At 40.4% G+C, this 22530-nt stretch overlaps 1 protein-coding gene across 2 annotated transcripts; it reads right to left on the bottom strand.

Moving 5' to 3' along the window:
• Positions 1-15729: 15729 nt before the first annotated feature.
• On the bottom strand, positions 15730-22530 carry LOC114665675 (ubiquitin-conjugating enzyme E2 D4-like). Of its 2 annotated transcripts, XM_028820289.1 has the most exons (2): positions 22511-22530; positions 15730-16159 (listed from the first exon to the last, which is right to left on the bottom strand). In XM_028820289.1, the coding sequence occupies exons 1-2, from the start codon at positions 22528-22530 to the stop codon at positions 15730-15732; spliced, it is 450 nt and encodes a 149-aa protein (XP_028676122.1). The 2 variants fall into 2 exon arrangements, with proteins under 2 accessions (XP_028676122.1, XP_028676121.1); XM_028820288.2 differs by lacking the exon at positions 22511-22530 and having other exon boundaries at positions 15730-16613.

Below are 22530 nucleotides of genomic sequence, written 5' to 3'. Positions count from 1 at the left end.
ATGTCTATTTACAGTCATATGGAAAAGTTTGGGAGCCCCTCTCAGCCTGCAGAATAATTGACTCTCCTTTCAACAAAAAAGATAACAGTGGTATGTCTTTCATTTCCTAGGAACATCTGAGTACTGCGGTGTTTTCCAAACAAAGATTTTTAGTGACGCAGTATTTAGTTGTATGAAATTAAATCAAATGTGAAAAACTGGCTGTGCACAAATGTGGGTCCCCTTGTCATTGTGCTGATTTGAATGCCTGTCACTGCTCAATGCTGATTACTTGGTGTGATGAGCTCATTAAGCCTTGACCTTCATAGACAGGTGTGTCCCATCATGAGATATAAAGGTATTTAAGGTGATCAATTATAAGTTGTGCTTCCTCCCCTTTGACTCTCTTCTGAAGAGTGACAGCATGGGGTCCTCAAAGCAACTCTCCAAAGATCTGAAAACAAAGATTGTTGAGTCTCCTGGTTTAGGGGAAGGCTACAAAAAGCCATCTCAGAGGTTTAAACTGTCAGTTTCAACTGTAAGGAATGGAATCAGGAAATGGAAGGCCACAGGCACAGTTGCTGTTAAACCAGCAGGTCTGGCAGGCCAAGAAAAATACACGAGCGTCATATGAGCAGGATTGTGAGAATGGTGACAGACAACCCACAGATCACCTCCAAAGACCTGCAAGAACATCTTGCTGCAGATGGTGTATCTGTACATCGTTCTACAATTCAGCGCAGTTTGCACAAAGAACATCTGTGTGACAGGGTGATGAGAAAGAAGCCCTTTCTGCACTCACGCCACAAACAGAGTCGCTTGTTGTATGCAAATGCTCATTTAGACAAGCCAGATACATTCTGGAACAAAGTTCTTTGGACTGATGAGACAAAAATTGAGTTCTTTGGTCAGAACAAAAAAGGCTTTGCATGGCGGAAGAAGAACACCTGCTACCTACTGTCAAATTTGGTGGAGGTCCCATCATGCTGTGGGGCTCTGTGGCTAGTTCAGGGATTAGGGCCCTTGTTAAAGTTGAGGGTCAGATGAATTCAACCCAATATCAACAAATTCTTCAGGATAATGTTCAAGCGTCAGTCACAAAGTTGAAGTTATGCAGGGGTTGGATATTCCAACAAGACAATGACCCAAAACACAGTTGGAAACCTACAAAGGCTTTCATGCAGAAGGAGAAGTACAATGTTCTGGAATGGCCGTCACAGTCCCCTGACTTGAATATCATCGACAATCTATGGGTTGATTTGAAGCAGGCTGTCCATCAAATTGAACTGAACTGGAGAGATTTTGTATGAAGAATGGTCAACAATACCTCCATCCAGAATCAGACACTCATCACAGGCTATAGGAGGACAACGTCTAGAGGCTGTTAGATTAGCAAAAGGAGGCTCAACTAAGTATTGATGTCATATCTCTGTTGGGGGGCCCAAATTTATGCACCTGTCTAATTTTGTTATGATGCATATTTTCTGTTAATCCAATAAACTTAATGTCACTGCTGAAATCCTACTGTTTCCATAAGGCATGTCATATTAAAAGGAAGTTGCTACTTTGAAAACTCAGCCAATGAGAAACACAAATCCAAAGAATTAAGAGGGGTTCCCAAACGTTTTCATATGACTGTATATATATATATATATATATATATATATATATATATATATATATATATAACTCTAGGGTGTTGTACTGTGTTAATCATTATGAATGCAGTGAAAAGTCAAGAAAAATGACCCCTTGTATTGGCTAACTAAAAAGAGTACAAAATGCAAGCTTTTGAGACAACTCAGGCCCCTTCTTCAGGTAAGATGAAACTATATTATATATATATATATATATATATATATATATATATATATATATTATATATAAACATTTATTCTATTACCTACCTTTGACAGGTAATGTAGCTAATAATCATTAGAACACAATTTAATTTAAAGGATGCATTACAAGGTAAAACCATAAAACAGTACAATTACAATAATAAATAAAGAAATAAATTAACCAGACGTCTATTAAAGAATACAATAAAGCAACACATAATCAGAACAATTTAGGAGGATAAAATCAAAGGCATTGAGAAGGCAATTCTGAAAGGGTGAGTTCTATGAGGTTTTTAAACAAACAGAATGAAGAGTCTCGATATGACAAGGGGGACGTCCAGAGCCGAGTAGCAGCGTGACTGGAGGTGTCGTCACATTTGTGTCCCCATCGTGGCATCAGAGCTTCACTGCCGTTGAGTGGAAACACAGCTGGCTGAGTTGCGTTACCACTGAACTCATTAGCTGGTCTGTGTAGCGGACCCTTCAGCTCTTTCTTTGATTATTTATTTGATTGATTTTTCATCTCAATGAGGTAAATGTTAGTCTCTTATGTCACCTTCAGCACTTGCCAAGTCTTAATGTCTTGTCAGTTCAGCAATGGAAAGGCTGAGGTAGCACCATTGCTGGGTTGCGCTTAGAGCATCAGTTTTGCCTTAATCTTCTCCTGGTACCAACCTTTAAACAGTCACATTGCTGGCATCACATGGCGTACACTCCTGGTGACTTTTGGGTAACAAAACCACAGCTACAGTAAACAAAACAATCTACAAAATGGTGGTAGCCATAAATAATAACAACGGGGTCACAGTGAGATTTTAAACATTCTTCTATACACTTCCAATTGTCACGACACAGGAGTGTCAAAGGGGATCATGGGCTGAACCAAGCAGGAGATGGCAATGTAAGACAAAAAGCGAAAGCCAGGCCAAAGCTCAAAAGACCATCAGGAAAGCAACCGAAACCAACGGGCGAAACAAGAAGCAAAGTCAAAGATGAAAAAGAGTCCAAAAACCGGAAACAAAAACTGAACACTAGGCCTGCTTTGAAAGGAAAGGGACCAACGCTAAAAGGTGTCTTCTTTATCCACACGAGGGACAACTCCCAACAGAAATGCCGCCGTATTTATACCCCAGTTCCAGCTGACATCCCAAATGTGACAACCGTAGTCACGTGATGTGATGCTAGCGCCGCACAAAGAACAGAACGGAAAACAAATCAACACGGAGTAATCTCCTTTAACAGAACCACAGAATAATTCAGAATGCACAAATAAAAACCTTTTAATGTGACACACCAATCATTTTCTTACACAACAAAGTATTCTGCATACGTCCAACCCCACCAAAAGGAGGAATTTAAACCAAAAAGACAAAGGACGACGGCATAGAAAAATGACAAATACATTCAAATCATAACACAAAATCATGCATTAAACCAAGATATGGCTGCACTGCCTGCTGGTTAATAATCTTACTATTATATTTATTATTCTTTAATACCGTATTTAAACATCTGAATCTGACCATTTTAATGGAATTCTTCACCTGAAAATGATACAATATATATATATTTTGTGGGTTACTCACCCAATACGGTTAGTAGTCATAGCCGGGGAAAACTTTTAATCTCATGTTTTAATGCAGAATGGGGAAAAATTAGGATATAATAGAAGCCAATGGTGTATAACGGTAAACGATATGAAAAACGTTTGTGGAAGGACGAAAAAAAAATAATCTCACAGTAGTCGCGTTGCATAATCCACATCAGTTATCCAATCATACACTCAAAACATGCGAAACGCACGCCTTTGTACAAAAAATATTGTTAAATAGATACCACTGGAATAATCAGAGCACATCATTAACAGGAAGCTAAAGAATATAATTTGACAAACAAGAGGAGACCATTCAGTCCATCAAGCCCGTTTGTTTAGCTAATCGCTAAACTGTCCACATGTGCCATCCAGATTCTTCTTAATGGTTCTCAGGTTTCTGTTTCAACCCCACGTCTCGGTAGTTTGTGTCACATTCCCACAACTCTTTGAGTAAAGAAGAGCTTCCTGGCTTCAGTCTTAAACGCACCTCCCCTTAACTTCCACTGGGTGTCCTCAAATTTAGTGATTTCTCTTTAAGTTGAGAGAATTCCGGTTCTAATTTGTCTGAGCCTGGATGAGGTCCTCACGCAGTCACCTCCTGGGATGACTTTCTAAACTGAAGGTCCATCTCACTCATCCAGTCTTCAATTCAAAAAGTCAGTCCCATAAGGCTTTACTTTTCTGTTTCTGATGTGCACTGATTTTCCCTGAAGTAACTATTTAATAATATTTTAGCAAAAAATGCATGGTTTGCACCATTTGAGCATACAACTGGATAACTGACATGATTATACAACACGAGTAACATGATTTTGTTTTGTCTTTTTATGGACGTTGTCAACATTGTTTGCCATTGAACAGCTCTGGTCCCCACTGACCCCGAAACTTCTGCCTCTCCATTCTGCATGAAAACATCCATCCATCCATCCATTTTCCAACCCGCTGAATCCGAACACAGGGTCACGGGGGTCTGCTGGAGCCAATCCCAGCCAACACAGGGCACAAGGCAGGAACCAATCCCGGGCAGGGTGCCAACCCACCGCAGGACACACACAAACACACCAAGCACACACTAGGGCCAATTTAGAATCGCCAATCCACCTAACCTGCATGTCTTTGGACTGTGGGAGGAAACCGGAGCGCCCGGAGGAAACCCATGCAGACACAGGGAGAACATACACAAGGTAAGAAAAACATCAAAAAACAGTGTCCCTTTAAGTACTAAATAAGCTGGAGATGCCCTATTACCTGCATTAAAGCTTTGGGGGAAAACGGGAAAGTTTCAGACCATAAAACACTTATTTATATACCAGAAACCTTTTGGAGCAAAGTCTATAAAATCTGTAAAGTCTATAAAGTTCGGCTCATCCCCGACTGTAGTCCTATACAAGTGAGGCTGCAACGTCATCATCAAAAAGTCTAAATTAGCCTAAGACCCCCTAATTTGAGGCATTCCTAAGAAATGCAAGTATTTACTTCATGCCATTTACCTACAGAATGCACAAGAATAGTTGCATCCGATGTCTCTCTATTGTAATAAAAACTAGGGGGCTCTGCCCCCTGCTCACCCAACACCCTGGGTTTGGTTATCCGGATATACAATTTAAAGAGATTGTTATTTTCATTTCATTCATTTTTTATTTTTTGATATTTGCCAGTAATAAAGCTGTAGTGAATGAGTTATCCCCCCCTGGGGCTACTAATGCCGAGCTGCGTGATCTGCATGTCTCGCTGTGCAACGATCATTTAAAAGGCTGTACAGCAGCTGTCCTTTTATCTCACTTCTTTGTCTCGCGGGACATTAAAATGACTCTGAGAAATTGTTTGTTAGTAGGGAGTGACGTGTAAGTAGTCTCGCAGGACTTCAAAGTGTCTTCCGAGAAGACCTGCTGTGCATGTGTACCGCGCCAACATTTTTGAATTCTTTACGACGTTCTACTTTTTCGTCTACTCTTTGTCCTTTATTTCCGGCCCCGGGTGCGGTTAAATGTCTTTCTCGTGAGACGTATAATGCTGCTCGCGTTGTGAAGGGTGGGGCTGAACGCACAGTAAGGAGTTGCGGTCAGATCGTGTTGTCTTGGTGCTGCTGCTGGCGAGTTGTTTGTTCTGCTTGACATGCTGCGTGTCGATCATTTAAAAGCCTGTACAGCAGCTGTCCTTTTGTCTCACTGCCTTGTCTCACATGACGTCAAAGTGTCTTCTGGGAAGATCATGTCTCGTCTCCCTCCCAAGATTTTTTTTTTATAATAGAGAGAAATCTTGGGTCGAGACGTAATCTTCTCGGAAGACACTTTGAAGTCCCGTGAGACTACTTACACGTCACTCCCTACTTACAAATAATTTCTCGGAGACACTTTAACGTTCCACAAGACAAAGAAGTGAGATAAAAGGACAGCTGCTGTACAGGCTTTTAAACGATCGACGCGCAGCACATCATGCAGATCACACAGCACGGCACAAGCAGCAGCAAGCCAGCTGATCGAGCATAGAGGAGGTAAAAACTGTATTTGTTTCCCACTGTATCACCGTTTAAGAGGGGGTTTCCGAGGAGCGACCGTGTGTTCAGCCCCCCTCTTCACAACGTGAGAGGCGGAGACACGAAGTGGGGGGGTGGGTGATGAGGGGGGATAACTCAATCACTATAGCTTTATTACTGGCAAATATCAAGAAATAAAAAATGAATGAAATGAAAATTTAAATTTTTTTAAATTGTATATCCAGTTAACCAAACCTGGGGGTTGGCGAGCAAAGCAAGTTTGAAATATTGAAATGTCCATCCATCCATTTTCCAACCCGCTGAATCCGAACACAGGGTCACGGGGGTCTGCTGGAGCCAATCGCAGCCAACACAGGGCACAAGGCAGAGAACCAATCCTGGGCAGGGTGCCAACCCACCACAGGACACACACAAACACACCCACACACCAAGCACACACTAGGGCCAATTTAGAATCGCCAATCCACCTAACCTGCATGTCTTTGGACCGTGGGAGGAAACCAGAGCACCCGGAGGAAACCCACGCAGACACGGGGAGAACATGCAAACTCCACGCAGGGAGGACCCAGGAAGCGAACCCAGGTCTCCTAACTGCGAGGCAGCAGTGCTACCCACTGCGCCACCGTGCCGCCCATATTGAAATGTGTGCTTCAATTCTAAATTTTCTTAATTGTAGTATAAATTTCGTCATTTTTCACCCTCTGATGGAGGTCCTAGTAAAAGATCAAAAATGAAAAATAACGACACATTCATAATTGTGGACCTTAAAATAGTCTAAAACGATACCCCACATGCTTCGGTTTGAAACCTGTCATTTTAATTGGGAGTAGTTCTTGTACAGTTAGAACCAAATATCAGAAATATCATATTTGTGATCAGCAAACCTCAAAATAATCATAAAGCGACACTACACCTGCCTATATTGCTGATTGCCATACTTTTGAAGTTTTCTGAAAAGAAATAACTTTGACCACTTGTATCCCATTAGGGGTCAACCCCTGGGGCCTGCACAACTTGATGTCCTTCTGATCATTTTTGCACCTATTGGATTACTTTTTATCATTAAAGTGTCATTTCTTGCACAAAATACGGTCCAAAAAATTGCCTAAAAAATTGTTTTTTTTTGGGGGGTCTAGAGGTCCAAAAATAGGGGGGACCACCAAAACTCTCGATATCTTGCATAACTACACATCAGGACAAATCAAACGATATATCATATGTTGGGAAATTCTTCGTACAGGTGAGACAGGAGGCACCAGACAATAAAAACTGAAGAGATTTTTAAAACGTTCATAGAAGTAATTCTTATGAAACTGACAGAACGTTCTCAAACCTGCTTAACCCAAACCAGCGTCAAGGGTTCAAAGCCCATCCTGGCAGTGCTGGACACAGAGGGCAAGAAAGAAGGCTGAAAAAGAGCTGCCAGTTCAATTCAGGCTTCAGATTTTTCAAAGCTATTTCTTATTCTAAAGATGGATTCTGCACACTTCACATGTTCTGACTAAGTCCTGCATTTTACATCTTGCACCGTATTTCAGTATCGGCTTTTCTCTGTGATGAAAATGGTGCAGCATGGATATGGAGATAATAAAGAGTATGTGACATTTGACGTTTTCTCACCTGATGGTTCACAAAGTGGCTGTGCTTCTGCCATTGTCAATGAATTTGTGAAGTACAGTAAAGGACTTCTAATAACAACATACAGAGATGCGTTGTTAAATCTCATGCACTACCAAGGTTCTCGAAATTTGCAGATTTCCTATCAGATGTATAAAACTGCTGATGTTTCTATTTAAATTACACTCGGAGCATCAGAACATTTTAGGATGGCAGAAATAGTTTTCCTAACAGCCCGAATGAGGATAATTTAGGTTTTCATATATGCAGATTATTTTCTTAAGGTGACCTGCATTTCTTATTAACGGTTTTACGGCTGATTTTTTGTTTCCTTTTCTCCCAGGGCCGAGTATTTTTCCAAAAAGCTCAGTTTTCTGAAAAGCACACAAAGCAATAGTTTCTCACATAAATCAACATAAAACGTCCGTTGCTGTATGCAGTGCCCTATTGCAGCATGTTAGGTGTTGGCAGCTGTGCTGGGCCGATCATTCATTTTAGATCTCAATCTCCAAATCATTTGCATCAAAATCAGAGTCCGACAAGTCAAGAGTCCAATTTAAAACAACACAATATACACAAAATGTCGTCCACTCATTATTTCGCTTTGTGCATTCGCTTCGCTCTCTTGACAGATGTCGGTGCCATTCTAGATGTTGCTTACTCTTTGCTACTCACGCACAAGCAGGGATTCAAAGTAAAGACAACGGGTCTAAGAGTCTTCCTAGCAAAGAGGGTCTACCTATAAAGTAGCCGAGTTTTGTTGACATTTACAGCTGATTATCACATGGATGTCAATTAAAGTCGACATTCGCCCTCAACCATGTTGTTGACAGAAGTCGACATCCCCCTAAAAGAGTTAATGATGAGGCTTTGTGAGAAAGAGGAGACTGGTTTTCCTACACCACATAGAAAATTTACAGAATTTAGAGAAGGAGCGGTGGTAGCGGGCCTTAATGACATTTTCAATAATATGGCACAGCAGATGAAGGCTCAACAGCCAAAAGGTGGCCTCTCCTAACTTAATCTTCAACTTTCATCAGTTTATTTTTCCTTAGTGTGGGTGGGCATGAGTGTGTGTGTGTGAGAGTTTGGTTCCCGTTTTGTGTCAAAGGATGCTGGGGAACGCTCTAGACCAGGGGTGTCGAACTCCAGGCCTGGAGGGCCGCAGGTTTTCATTCTAACCATCATTAGTGACCAGTTTTTGCTGCTAATTAACTTCTTTTGCCTTTGTTTTAATTAACTTGACTCAGACCCCTTAGTTGTTTCTTTTTCCTTAATGAGGAGCCAAACAATAATGAGACACAAAACAAGCTGCCACATCACCAGCTCACCACATTATCTGAACATAAAGAAAGGTGAAGGTCTCTGTAAGGTTGATCTCCGAGGTCACCAAAACATCTTGACCGTGTTCTTAGAAAAAAAAAAAAAAGAAAATCAACAGTTTTGGAAATGTCTGCTGTAGCAGAAAGAGAACAGCAACAAGCTGTGGAATTAAGTAATTGGTTTAGTTAACAGCAAGAACTGGCTTCTCATTAAGGAACTGGTTGGAGTGAAATTGGCAGGAGTTTTCCAACCCCAGTTTAGCTGGTCATCTGTTGGCTTGTTTCACATCTCATTTCTGTTTGGCTGCCATTTAATGAAGAAGTGAATCAATTCAGAGGACGGAATCCTTAAAAACAAGAGCTATTAAAAGGAAGGGAAAAGGAGTTAATTAGGAGTGAAAACTGATCACTTATTAGGAAAAGGGTCAGAATGAAAACCTGCAGCCACTGCACCCACCAGGCCCGGAGTTCGACACCCGTGCTCTTGACCCTCACGGATCTTGGTTCAAACATATATACAGTGGCAAGAAAAAGTATGTGAACTCTTTGAAAATAACCGTATTCATGTATAAATCTGTCTTAAAATATGCTCTGAGCAACATCTAAGTTCCAATAATGAACTATTATGATCTATTTTAACTAAAAATGCACATATTATTGTATTGTCCATCCCTGTGTTGGCTGGCATTGGCTCCAGCAGACCCCCGTGCCCCTGTAGTTGGGATATAGCGGGTTGGATAATGGATGGATGGATGGGTTAAAAGAGCTGAGCCTTTACAGTTTAAGCAAAAGAAGACTAAGAGGTGACCTGACTGAAGTGTTTAAAATTATGAAGGGAATTAGTCCAGTGAATCGAAATGGTGACTTTAAAATGAGTCCATCAAGAACACAGGGACACAGTTGGAAACTTGTCAAGGATAAATTTCGCACAAACATTAGGAAGTTTTTCTTTACACAGAGAACGATAGACACTTGGAATAAGCGACCAAGTAGTGTGGTGGACAGTAGGACTTCAGGGACTTTCAAAAAACGACTTGATGTTTTTTTGGAAGAAATAAGTGGAGAGGACTGGCGAGTTTTGTTGGGCTGAATGGCCTGTCCTTGTCTAGAGTGTTCTAATGTTCTAATTAAGCAACTGGTTGGAGTTTGAGGTCCTGACTCAGTTGGTCTTCTGTTGGCTCACTCACTTCACATTTCATTTCTGTTTGGGTGCCATTTAAGGAAAGAAATGAAGCAATTCAGAGGAACGAGGAAGAAATTCAGAGGAAACAAATCTTAAAAAAAGCAATTCAATTAAATGAATTCACAAGAATTTCACAAGGGCACTCAACTTAAAAGGGTTAGAATGAAAACCTGCAGCCATGGTGGTCCTCCAGGACCAAACGTGGCGACCCCCTGATGAAGAACATGAACAGGCATGGTGTCCATTACAGGAGAAAGCCACTGCTTCAAAAAAAAAAACACACTCCACAAAACCACATTGGGAAATTGTTTTGTGGTGTGACGAAATTAAGGTTTGAATTGTTCAGTAAGAACATGCTGCGGTATGTGTGGCACAAAAGGGCACCAAATACCAACATGAAAACATCATCCCAGTACTGAAGTATGGTGTGGGGAGCATCATGATTTGAAACTACTTTTCTGCCCCAGGTCCTGGAGAGCCAGACATCAATGTGGGGAAAATGAATTCCCAGGGTTGGTATCAAAGTATCCTACTGTCAGGGTTGCTGTCTACCAGCTGAAGCACAGTACAAGTTCCCCAATTGTCAAAGTAAATCTACCACAGAATGGCTTAAAAAAAAAGATCATGTGCCTCTAGGAGTGGACCAGTCAGAGCCCAGACCTTAACCCAATGGAGATGCTATGGAATGACCTCAAGAGAGACGTTCACACCAGACATCCTGAAAATATGGCTGAGCTAAAGCAGTTCTGAAATGAGGAATGGTCCAAAATTCCTCCTGAACATTGTGCAGGTCTGATCCACAGCTACCAGAAGCACTTGTCAGAGGGTATTGCTGCCAAAGGAGATTCGACCAGTTCTTAAATCCAAGGAGTCACTTACTTTTCAAAGCAACACTGTAAATGTTTGGCAGGTATGTTCAATAAAAACAAAATATTATAGTTGTGTGCTATTAGCATAAGCATATTGTGTTTGTCTATACATGTGACGCAGATCAGATCACATTTTATGACAAATTTATAAAACCAGGCAATTGCAAAGGGTTCACAAATTTTTTCCTGTCACTGTACATCTCTCTATTATATAAAATAATCCTGGGACGAGACGTGACTTTTTCAGAGAGATACTTTCAAGTCCCACGAGACAAGACTGTGCAAAGAGATTTAACCACGCCCGACCCGCAGAAATAAAAGACAAAAAGAGTAGAGGACAAAGTAGAACATCGTAAAGAGGTTCAAAAACGTTGGCACAGTACACATGCAGAGCAGGTTAGAGATAATGGAAGTACAAAAATTCAAAAGTCTCAAAAAATGATAAAGATCGCATTAGCGCAAACAAACGGAAATTATTATTCTGTGAAATAACGAAACATCAAGAACAGATTGAATATATTGTTCGGATTTAAACTTCAAGTCAGAGACTTGTAGATCGTCTAATTTGTGTTGCCATCAGGGGAAAGTAGTGTTTCTTCCCAATAAAGAGGCGTATCCGCGAGAATTAAAAGATTTGTTGTTTGGTGAAAGTGAAATCCACATACGTGAGTGGCAGAGACGTTAGGTTGCTGGCGCAAGCGCAGGCTGGGGAGTTGGCAAGTGAAGCGAGCGGGGGGCAAAGCCCCCTAGTATATAAATATAGTAGAACTCCAGTTATCCAAGATAATGTGGACTGATGCTATCTCAGAAAACTCGGAATGTAATAGATGGCCACAACCATTTTGTATTAAAATTTACAGATACAAAAGAGTTAGCCAATTTATATGGTACAGTATCACTTTTAAGCCTGTTTTCATACCTGAGTGAACTTAATATTTCTTGTTTCTTTGCTATAATGTTCTACAGTCATCTCAGCATCAAAATGTCAGCAGATGTAGTGACTTCCTGCTGTTCAATATACAAAAGTGCGGTTTCGATGGCATTTAGACCATCCATAGGAGAATTCTTGTGTGGATTTTCTGTGCAGTCCTCATCATCACAAAAATCCTAAGTGAATGAAAAAATAGAGCACGTGTACACGGTCAATGCTGGCAACACACTGCCCATAACCAAGAGTTGTAGTTTGAGAGGGGCAAGTCCTTCCCACAGTCACAGTCCTCGATCACTCACTTGCTTTATATAGTCAAGGTTAAAAGTGTAGTGTTTTACACACTTGGCACAGGATTCACAGCAAAGCTTTCACGAATATTAAGAAAAGTAGTGAATTACATTTATGAGTTCGCCTCTGATAATGTGGTATCTCAGTAAATCAGGACGTGAATAATAGGGGATCTACTCTGTGTGTGTTTGTACACACATATACATACATATAAATGTATATACAGTATATAAATATATACACATTTCTTTAAATACTGTATGTATATATCTATATATAAAAATATATATCTACGTATTACATAGATAGATAGATAGATAGATAGATAGATAGATAGATATGGAAGGTACTATATCTTAGATAGATAGATAGACAGACAGACAGACAGACAGACAGACAGACAGACAGACAGACAGACAGACAGACATAGATACATAGATAGATAGATAGATAGATAGATAGATAGATAGATAGATATGGAAGGTACTATATCTTAGATAGATAGATAGATAGATAGATAGATAGATAGACATAAAGCATATACAGAAATGTTTGTGTATACACAACTGTGCTCTTTTCTCAAATGTTCTTGGTACACTGCATTAATCCCCGAGGGGAAATTGCCTTTCTGCATGATCTTTGGGGGGTGAGCCATTGCACAGTGCCCCAGAGCAATTTTACAGGTTAAGGGCCATGCACAAGACATTATTGTTTGCAATTCTTTTAGTATCCTAAATGTTTAATTATTAAAGATTATTCAGCATACTGCTAAAGACAGAAATACATTATTTAAATTAGGTATTTTTAATATCCCATTAAAGATCAATAATGTACTATTAATATTGAAAAATACAAATTTCCTAAAAGTGTACTAATAAACAGTAAAGCTGCTCTTATGTGCTGTTTCTTACTTCAGTTAATGTTAATTGTTTATCTGCTTCTGCACTTAAGCTTTCCTAAAAGGCTTATTAAAAATGTTCCTACAACAGTAGCACTGATGAGCAAACAGAACAGCTCTTGGGCCCTTTAACATCTGCATTCATTTTAAATATAAAATTGGAAATTACAGTCTAGGACTGGCTTTTTAATGTACCCTAAATACAAGTTATAACCAAAATAACACAAACTTCCAATATTAAAAAAGATCTCATTAAATCAGTCCTTGTCTAACAAAATTAGGAGAGAAGCTGTTGCCTGACAACATAACTGAAGGAAAATGTTATCTATAACACAGACATTATGTATCACAAATTTTGATTTTTTTTTCTAATATGTAATTTTGCCTTGATGGTCTTGCTGCGGTAAATTTAAGTTGCCTTCTACTTGATCAGCAGTCCAATCAAATTGATGGACATGGATTAAAAAAATAATAATGCAAGGAATGTTCAAAAAGTTTCAGCACTTTTTTTTTTTTTAAACTCTATTTATTAAGAATTTCAAAAACAAATGACATCACTTTTCTACATAGTCACCTTCGTTTGCGATGCAATTTTCCCAGCGTCGTACCAACATTTTAATGCCCAATTACTACTCCTTCTGCCTTCACTATTTCAAAAGAAAATATAAAAGTGCAGAAACTTTTTGAACATCCCTCGTAATTAACTCACTCACGGCAGTAAGCACTTTTTACACTGATGTATGTTGTGTGAAACTAAATTTCACCTTAATAGCAGTTAAGAAATCCTTTCCCAAACTGAATAACTATAGTTTAACTAACAGCAGGTGGCCCAAGTCAGAAAAGCAAAGTATTATGATCCTTTCAAACCTGTCTAAAATGATTCTTCTGTCTTAAATATTTTGGAAAATCAATACATTTTGTGAATATGCAGGATACTGAGAAATTAATTCACTGCGTGTTCAAACTGTTATTTATACAGCTTTTAGTTTGTTTAAAATGCTGTTGCAAGAGTCATTACATGAACCAGAAAGTACAAACACATAACCCCTATCCTCAAGTCCTTACACTGGCTCCCGGTTAAGTTTAGGGCGGATTTCAAAATCCTCCTTTTAACATATAAAGCTTTAAATGGCCATTTCTATGATATCAGAGAGTTTTGCCAAAGGAGAACTCCATAAGTGGACTTGTGTATGTAAACAGTTTTTTTCAGAAACCAGGTTTCTGCCTTAACTGCATTACTTGCCTTACACCTCAGTTGGAAGTCTAGTGTGGAGTTACAGGGCCCCAAAACTGTGGGTTGATCTGCCTGCTTATATAAGAGATGCCTCTTTGACCCCCTCACAACTTTAGTCTGGAATACACTGACTAGAGCTGCTGATTAGCTGTGGATATTGCATCTGTTTGTTAGTCATTTCTAAAAAAAAAAGTATTTGAAAAAACATAAACTGCTACTAACCCTGCTCTATTCTGTTTCACTTCTTTGGGAGTCTTTGCTTGATACCACTGCGCTACTGCCAAACCTTTTTCCTGCCCATGGAAAAGTCACCTAAAATGCTGAGTGCCTTGGAATCAACAGACGGAGAAATACCATCGTCAGATGAGACACCCAGAATGACTAGAATGGCTGTTCGGCCGACGTCTCTAGGACTGTGACTGAATTTGTCAGTTACAATTGACTGTAGAACAATACCCCCCCTGCCTCGGTTTATTTCCTCCATTCGTGCTGCTGACTGGAGTTTTTTGTATCCCTTTCCCCCCCCCATTGTGAACTGCCCATAGTTCGACAATTAAGTGATGGAAAGATATGGTTGAGGTCCATTTATGTTAATCAGTTTCTGTTTTCTGTTGTGTTTAAACAAATCGGGGTCTTTACGTGTACTCATTCTGTGTTTGGTAATTTCTAAAATTTATACTTGCATTTTACCCAAGAACTACAGTTACTACACTCTGCTGTATATATAAAACTTGGCTGAATTGATATATGTTTATATTAAAATTGAGACAGAATTTACAAGCAAGTTGACTAAAATGAAAAGCAGCAGATAGCAAAGCCCAGAATGACTAAACACAAACTTTTAAATCTTCTGGGAGTGATGAACTGTCTAGAAGAATTATGTTCCCTAATGAGCCCAAAATTTCTATTATATTATGCAAAATAAGATTGTTTTTCTAAAGAAATCACTGAAAATATACAAATTAACCAACAAAGTATTTCATATGACGCTTATACAAGTAAAGGTCTTATCAGTCATCCTTAATCTTGAAACGGGAATTTCCACTAATTTTACTCTCAACCTAAGTCAGCTTGTAATTTCTGAACTGATTAGGTAACTAGCATGCTCAGTTTCGGAAATGCGGCATGTTAAGTGCCTAAGAATTAATACATCAATCAAATATATATATATATTATTTTGGAACATAAAATTAATACATTTGTGAAGCGATTCAAAGGTACCCACTTCTACCATATAAAAAGTGCACAGCTGAGATGCAAGTCTGCAAAAGTAAAGGCGTCTTCTGGAGGTTACCGAATGGCCAATCTCAATTTAGAATGAAAATCTCAATTCTTACCACTTTAGCAAATAGAAATATTCCATTTTAAAGAGTTAAAAAATCGTGCAATTCACCCTACATAATAAGGTTACCTTTATGAAACTCCCATCAAATTTTAAAATGCAGGTAGCTTATTCAAACGTTTGCACTTTCGTTTTCACATCGCGTATTTTTGAGTCCATTCCCTCGCTAATTTGTTGTATTTCGCCTCATCTGACTTGTACATATGCGCTATGTCTGGTACTAAGGGGTCATCCGGGTTAGGATCACACAATAACGAGCATATCGACAACAGAACTTTCGAAACCGTTAATGCAGGGGACCACTGCGATTTTAGAATATCCAAACAAATTCTTCCGTTACTGTTTATGTTGGGGTGGTATATTTTAGTTCGAAAAGCTACTTTTGGGGGTTTAAATGGGTAATCGGAGGGAAAGTGAATATTTAGAAAGAAAACCCCTCCTTGATATGCACTGTCAGTAGGTCCCATAATAGTGGCTTGCCAGTGGAACATGTCGTCTCCCACTGGACCTGCGGAACACTGCGCTGGTGGGTCGCGCTGTAAATCATTCAATTCCTTTTGTATTCTCTTCAAAGCCATGTTTACCGATCAACGTCTTATTCCGAGTACCTTTCCCCGGTTATTTCCAAAAAAAATAAATAGGAGCAAACGCTCACGCACAGGGAACGACAATCCCTGTGCTACCAAAATATAAAAAAAACGGGTCTGCCACCCTGCGTGAACGTACAGCCACCAATTGAGATAAACAAAAAAAATGTTCTTGTCTTCCACTCACGTACACCCAGCTAGCACACACCACACGAGCTCTGAGCAACTCGGAGCAGGACGGCTAGTGACGTACATATTTATAACCATTTGATTGGCCAGCATCACCTTAACACTCGCGAGACTATGTGAGTAGATGTGGGCGGGTAAACTGTCACTCATTTTCTAATCACCAATCACTTTACGTATTGTTTGTTTGTCATTGAACTAGTTCTAGAAGTTTGTCCTTAATATTTGTTGTCAAATTGATTACAGAAGCCGCTTACAGCCCATCTCCGTGCCCGCGCTTTTCAGGGAACTCTTTTCTAACAACTGACTTATTTTTCCTAGGAGCAATTATATAACTCGGTCGTAGTTTTGCTTAAATATTCTATACAGAAATAAACAGACAAATTCTTACCTAGAAACACAGCATACATTTTTCGTTAAAGTGTAATGATTTTTAAAACGAAACGTCGCGCAAGTAGGACAGCTGTACTTGAGACAGTTTATGAAGGTTGGCGAGGCTCGTGATTGTTCGTGCGTAGCCCGGTTCAGTTCCCACGGGCGGTGGCACTCACGTCGCGGGTTACTCGAAACGGGCACCTGTGCCACAATGCTCGCACGTTGGCTTGCCGCCACAGGTAGGGTTGTCACCTTTAATGTGGAGAAATAAGAGACAACCCAGCCACAAGGGCGTGATGCTATAATACAGGAGGCTTTATTGAAAGACAATACGTGTTGTCCACTTGAGGTTTTCAAGAAAAACATGTCATGGGGTGTACTTACTTATTCACCCGACTGCAAGTCTAACCTTGCTGCATTTGCCGAATGTTCTCATTCAAACAGATTTGTTAATCAGAAACCAGTTCTTTCTGTTAATAATCCTTTGGCGTAGAGGTGCCCTCTTTCAGGGTCCGTGTACTTTTTGGTATTTGAAATTTCATTTTAGAAGCAAAAACGAAAAAACGAAAATGAAAGGGATTTTCAGATTTTGAAATTTGAATTAAGAATAAAACGAGGGGAAATAAGGTATTTTTTAATTCTGTGGTAACAAATACTGCGGTGGGTTGGCACCCTGCCCGGGATTGGTTCCTGCCTTGTGCCCTGTGTTGGCTGGGATTGGCTCCAGCAGACCCCCGTGACCCTGTGTTCGGCTTCAGCGGGTTGGACAATGGATGGATGGATGGTAACAAATAGCAGTCATAAACTGAAAATTAGGGTGGCACGGTGGCGCAGTGGTAGCGCTGCTGCCTCACAGTTAGGAGACCTGGGTTCGCTTCCCGGGTCCTCCCTGCGTGGAGTTTGCATGTTCTCCCCGTGTCTGGGTGGGTTTCCTCCCACAGTCCAGAGACATGCTGGTTAGGTCGATTGGCGTTTCTAAATTGGCCCTAGTGTGTGCTTGGTGTGTGTGTGTGTGTCCTGCGGTGGGTTGGCGCCCTGCCCGGGATTGGTTCCCTGACTTGCGCCCTACGTTGGCTGGGATTGGCTCCAGCAGACCCCCGTGACCCTGTGTTCGGATTCAGCGGGTTGGAAAATGGATGGATGGATGGAAACTTAAAATTACACATACTTTTCTGGATTTATTTGTGATTCAAATAATGAAAATGTAATAGCTCAAAAACAACAAAACAGACGCATTTATAGCTTTTGTCACCTTAATTTCCAAATGTGTGTCAGAAAGTCGACATCCCGAAATTTGCTCAGCACAAATCTTTCTAACATTACTCGCAGAAAACCCTCTCCCTTCTCAGTGTTCATATGCCAGATGCTCAGATATAATTTTCGACGACAGGCCTTGTTTTACCATCTCTAAAATCAGGTCTGAGTTCTGTTCCAACGTCATGATGATTGTCCAGTCTACACACCAGTGACCAGTGTTTGCTGCAAGTGGCGCATTACCTCATCAGGTTGTTGACCTACAAAAATATCCGGTTCAGACAAAATAAATAAAGGGCGTTTTCTCGTTCTTGTTTCTTGCATTTTTCTTTTCTGATGTGCGAAAGAACAAAAGGAAAAAAGTAATTGTTTTCAGTTTTTCATTTTTCCCTTTTAAGCTGAAAATTAAATAAGTGTCTCTTTTTCTTTTTTTAAATGATATTTTCTGACCTTTTCTGTGAACATCGTCCAAGTCTTTTGCGGACGGGAGCAAATTAGATAGATAGATAGATAGATAGATAGATAGATAGATAGATAGATAGATAGATAGATAGATACTTTATTAATCCCAAGGGGAAATTCACATACTCCAGCAGCAGCATACTGATAAAGAACAATATTACATTAAAGAGTGATAACAATGCCGATAACAATGCAGGTATACAGACAGACAATAACTTTGTATAATTTTAACATTTACCCCTATTTAGGTCGATTTTGGACCATATTTTGTGCAGGAAATGACAACATTGTAATCTCTACATATAAAAGGCAAAGCCCTCACTGACTCCTCACTAATTCTCCCACTTTCCATAGAGGTGGGAAGCTGAAAATTCGCATGCTCATTCCTTGCAGTGTACTTACAAAAGTTAGGTATGTTTCATGTCCTATTGCAACACCCAAGTGGGGGACAGGTGTACCCCCTAAACTGTATATGTAGATTGGAGAAACCTGTCCTCACTATTTCTGCGACTTCCAATATACTTAGGAAGTCCAAATTTCCCATGCTCATCCTTTACACTGTACTTACAAACGTATATGTTTCATTTTGCACTGTGCCCCGTAACGAACTTTTGAAAATAACGTCTTCTTTTTGGTGGTTCTCACCAGTAGGCCGTAAGGAACTTTCGGAACTGACCTCTCCTTTTGAAGGTTTCATTCCTTATTTCCGTTAACTGACTATTTATTTCACGGCAGAGACACACAAGGGCTGCCCCGGTCCCCCTTCCTTTTTCCGCACACCTACCACATGGTTGGCTCCCTGCCTGTATACATTAACGACATCCCGCGCTCTTGTGCCTCCTCACTCGCTTCCTTACTTTCCTCAGCTGTTCGTCGTGCTCGCTGCTCCCTTCTTCTTTACTCCACCGCTTCAAGCCTGTTATTGTTCGCTTTCCTTCACGTCTACCTGCTGGTGACTCCTGCCTTTTCATTTAGTTTCTTCACACTCTTAATCCTCTGGGCATGCCTCCGCATAGTCTACTTTTGAAGATCAGCACACCAATTATGGTACTACAAAACCTGCAACCACCAAAACGTTGTAATGGCACCAGGCTTCAGGTCAGATCTCTGCACAAGAACCTCATTGAAGCAACTGTCTTCACTGGAACTGCCTCAGGGGAGACTGGATTTATTCCTCACATCCCTCTCATACCCTCTGACCTCTCATTTCAATTCAAATGCCTCAAATTTCCAGTAAGGGTCTGCTTCGCTATGACAATAAATAAGTCACAGGGCCAGACTCTAAAAAAGGTCGCCATTGACTTGACACACGATTGCTTCTCACATGGCTGACTGTACGTTGCATGCTCAAGAGTAAGCTCAGCAGACAGCTTGGTCATTTTACAGCCCGAAGGCAGAACTGCAAACGTCGTTTACGAAGAGATCCTTACATCCTAAAAAAGGTGCATTTCTCAAACACGACATTTACAATCATAAATTAAACTCTTTAGAATCATCAAATTCACTCTCAATACTAAAATAAGCCTACGACAATTACATTGACAATCATGTTACGTTATTTTTAAAATATTTTCCTTTTCTTTTTCATAACTACTTTAACACATTACTTCTCCGCTGCGAAGTGCAGGTATTTTGCTAGTAAAGAATAAACCAATATGTGTCTTCAGCAAAATATGATATGAAGAACATGAAGTTGTGCTAGCCACATCAACAGACCCCAGAGGTTCGTGTTGGGATACGAGAGGTCAAAGTTATTCCTTTTCACAAAACTTTGAAAAACATGGCGATCAGTAAGAAAGGCAGGTGTCCTGTCATTTTATGATATTTTGAGGCTGCTGATCGTGAATATTATGATACCACTAACGGTGGACTGCACGATAACGTGCAGCGTATACACTTGACTTAGTTTTCATCCTCTTTCTCTGTGCGTTTACCATTCGTTTGCTCAGAGGTTGATGCGCTTGTTCCTTCCTGATCAGCTCTTCTTTTCTCAACCCTAGTGGCCCGCTTCTTCTCTTCTTCCGTCGGCATCTTTTCGCGTTAAAACCGATTAACTCAGAGTTTGTGTTGCAATTACTTGGTACGTTTTCCTTAATTTTTCACTTAAGCTGGCACTTAAATCTTCAATCTGCCTCAAGAATGATTTGAGATATGGAGAGGTAAGGGAAGTGACGGCGAAGGTGGTAGGGATGAGAATGGCACCCGTACACATGTGCTGCACGGATGTCCTGCTGCCGAGAGTTGATTCTACAATAAAATTAAATAAAACTAAAAAGAGGAATAACCTTGGAGGTCAATCATCACTCCGAAATCGGACAATAGAGGTCACCTAGTATATGTGTACCAAATTTCAGGTCAGTAGTTCAAACGGTTTGTGAGCGGCAGGTGATTTAAAGTCCTGGACAGACAAATGGACAGCCACGGTAGCTTATTATATAAGAACCAGTAATGGCACCCTGCATGATAACGTGCAGTGAATACACTTGACTTGAGTATTCCTAGTTCTCATCCTCTTTCTCTCTACCTTTACCATTCGTTTGCTCAGAGGTTGATGCGCTTGTTCCTTCCTGAGCAGATCTTCTTTTCTCGACCCTAGCGGCCCGCTTCGTCTCTTCTTTTGTTGACACCTTTTCGCATTAAAACTGATTAAGTCAGTGTTTGTGTTGCAATTACTTAGTACGCTTTTCTTAATTTTTCACTTAAGCTGGCACTTACAGTACTGTGCAAAAGTTTTAGGCAGGTGTGAAAAAATGCTGTAGACAAAGAATGCTTTCAGAAATATAAATAATGATTGTTTATTGTTATCAATTTACAAAATGCAAAGTGAGCGAACAAAAGAAAAATCTAAATCAAATCAATATTTGGTGTTCCTACCTTTTGCCTTCAAACCAGCATCAATTCTTATAGGTCCACTTGCACAAAGTTGGGGATTTTGTAGGATTCTAGACAGTTTCATGTCATGGCAAGATCAAGCACAGCAACAAGACACAAGGTAGTTCTACTGCATCAGCAAGGTCTCTCCCAGACAAAGATTTCAAAGCAGACTGGGGTTTCAAGATGTGCTGTTCAAGCTCTTTTGAAGAAGCACAAAGAAACGGGCAACTCTGAGGATCGTAGATGCAGTGGTCGGCCAAGGAAACTTAGTGCAGCAGATGAAAGACACATCAAGCTTATTACCCTTCAAGATCAGAAGATGTCCAGCAGTGCCATCAGCTCAGAACTGGCAGAAACCAGTGGGACCCAGGTACACCCATCTACTGTCCGGAGAAGTCTGGCCAGAAGTGGTCTTCATGGAAGAGTTGCAGCCAAAAAGCCATACCTCCGACGTGGAAACAAGGCCAAGCGACTCAAGTATGCACGAAAACATAGGAACTGGGGTGCAGAAAAATGGTAGCAGGTGCTCTGGACTGATGAGTCAAAATTTGAAATATTTGGCTGTAGCAGAAGGCAGTTTGTTTGTTGAAGGGCTGGAGAGCGGTACAATAATGAGTGTCTGCAGGCAACAGTGAAGCATGGTGGAGGTTCCTTGAACGTTTGGGGCTGCATTTCTGCAAATGGAGTTGGAGATTTGGTCAGGATTAATGGTGTTCTCAATGCTGAGAAATACAGGCAGATACTTATCCATCATGCAATACCATCAGGGAGGCGTATGATTGGCCCCAAATTTATTCTGCAGCAGGACAACGACCCCAAACATACAGCCAAAGTCATTAAGAACTATCTTCAGCGTAAAGAAGAACAAGAAGTCCTGGAAGTGATGATATGGCCCCCACAGAGCCCTGATCTCAACATCATCGAGTGTGTCTGGGATTACATGAAGAGACAGAAGGATGTGAGGAAGCCTACATCCACAGAAGGTCTGTGGTTAGTTCTCCAAGATGTTTGGAACAACCTACCAGCCGAGTTCCTTCAAAAACTGTGTGCAAATGTACCTAGAAGAATTGATGCTGTTTTGAAGGCAAAGGGTGGTCACACCAAATATTGATTTGATTTAGATTTCTCTTTTGTTCATTCACTGCATTTTGTTGATTGATGAAAATAAATGATTAACACTTTCATATTTGAAAGCAT

The sequence above is a fragment of the Erpetoichthys calabaricus genome, chromosome 15 (genome assembly GCF_900747795.2).
Source record: "Erpetoichthys calabaricus chromosome 15, fErpCal1.3, whole genome shotgun sequence".
NCBI lineage: Eukaryota > Metazoa > Chordata > Cladistia > Polypteriformes > Polypteridae > Erpetoichthys > Erpetoichthys calabaricus.
This window is presented reverse-complemented; position numbering and strand designations above follow the sequence as displayed.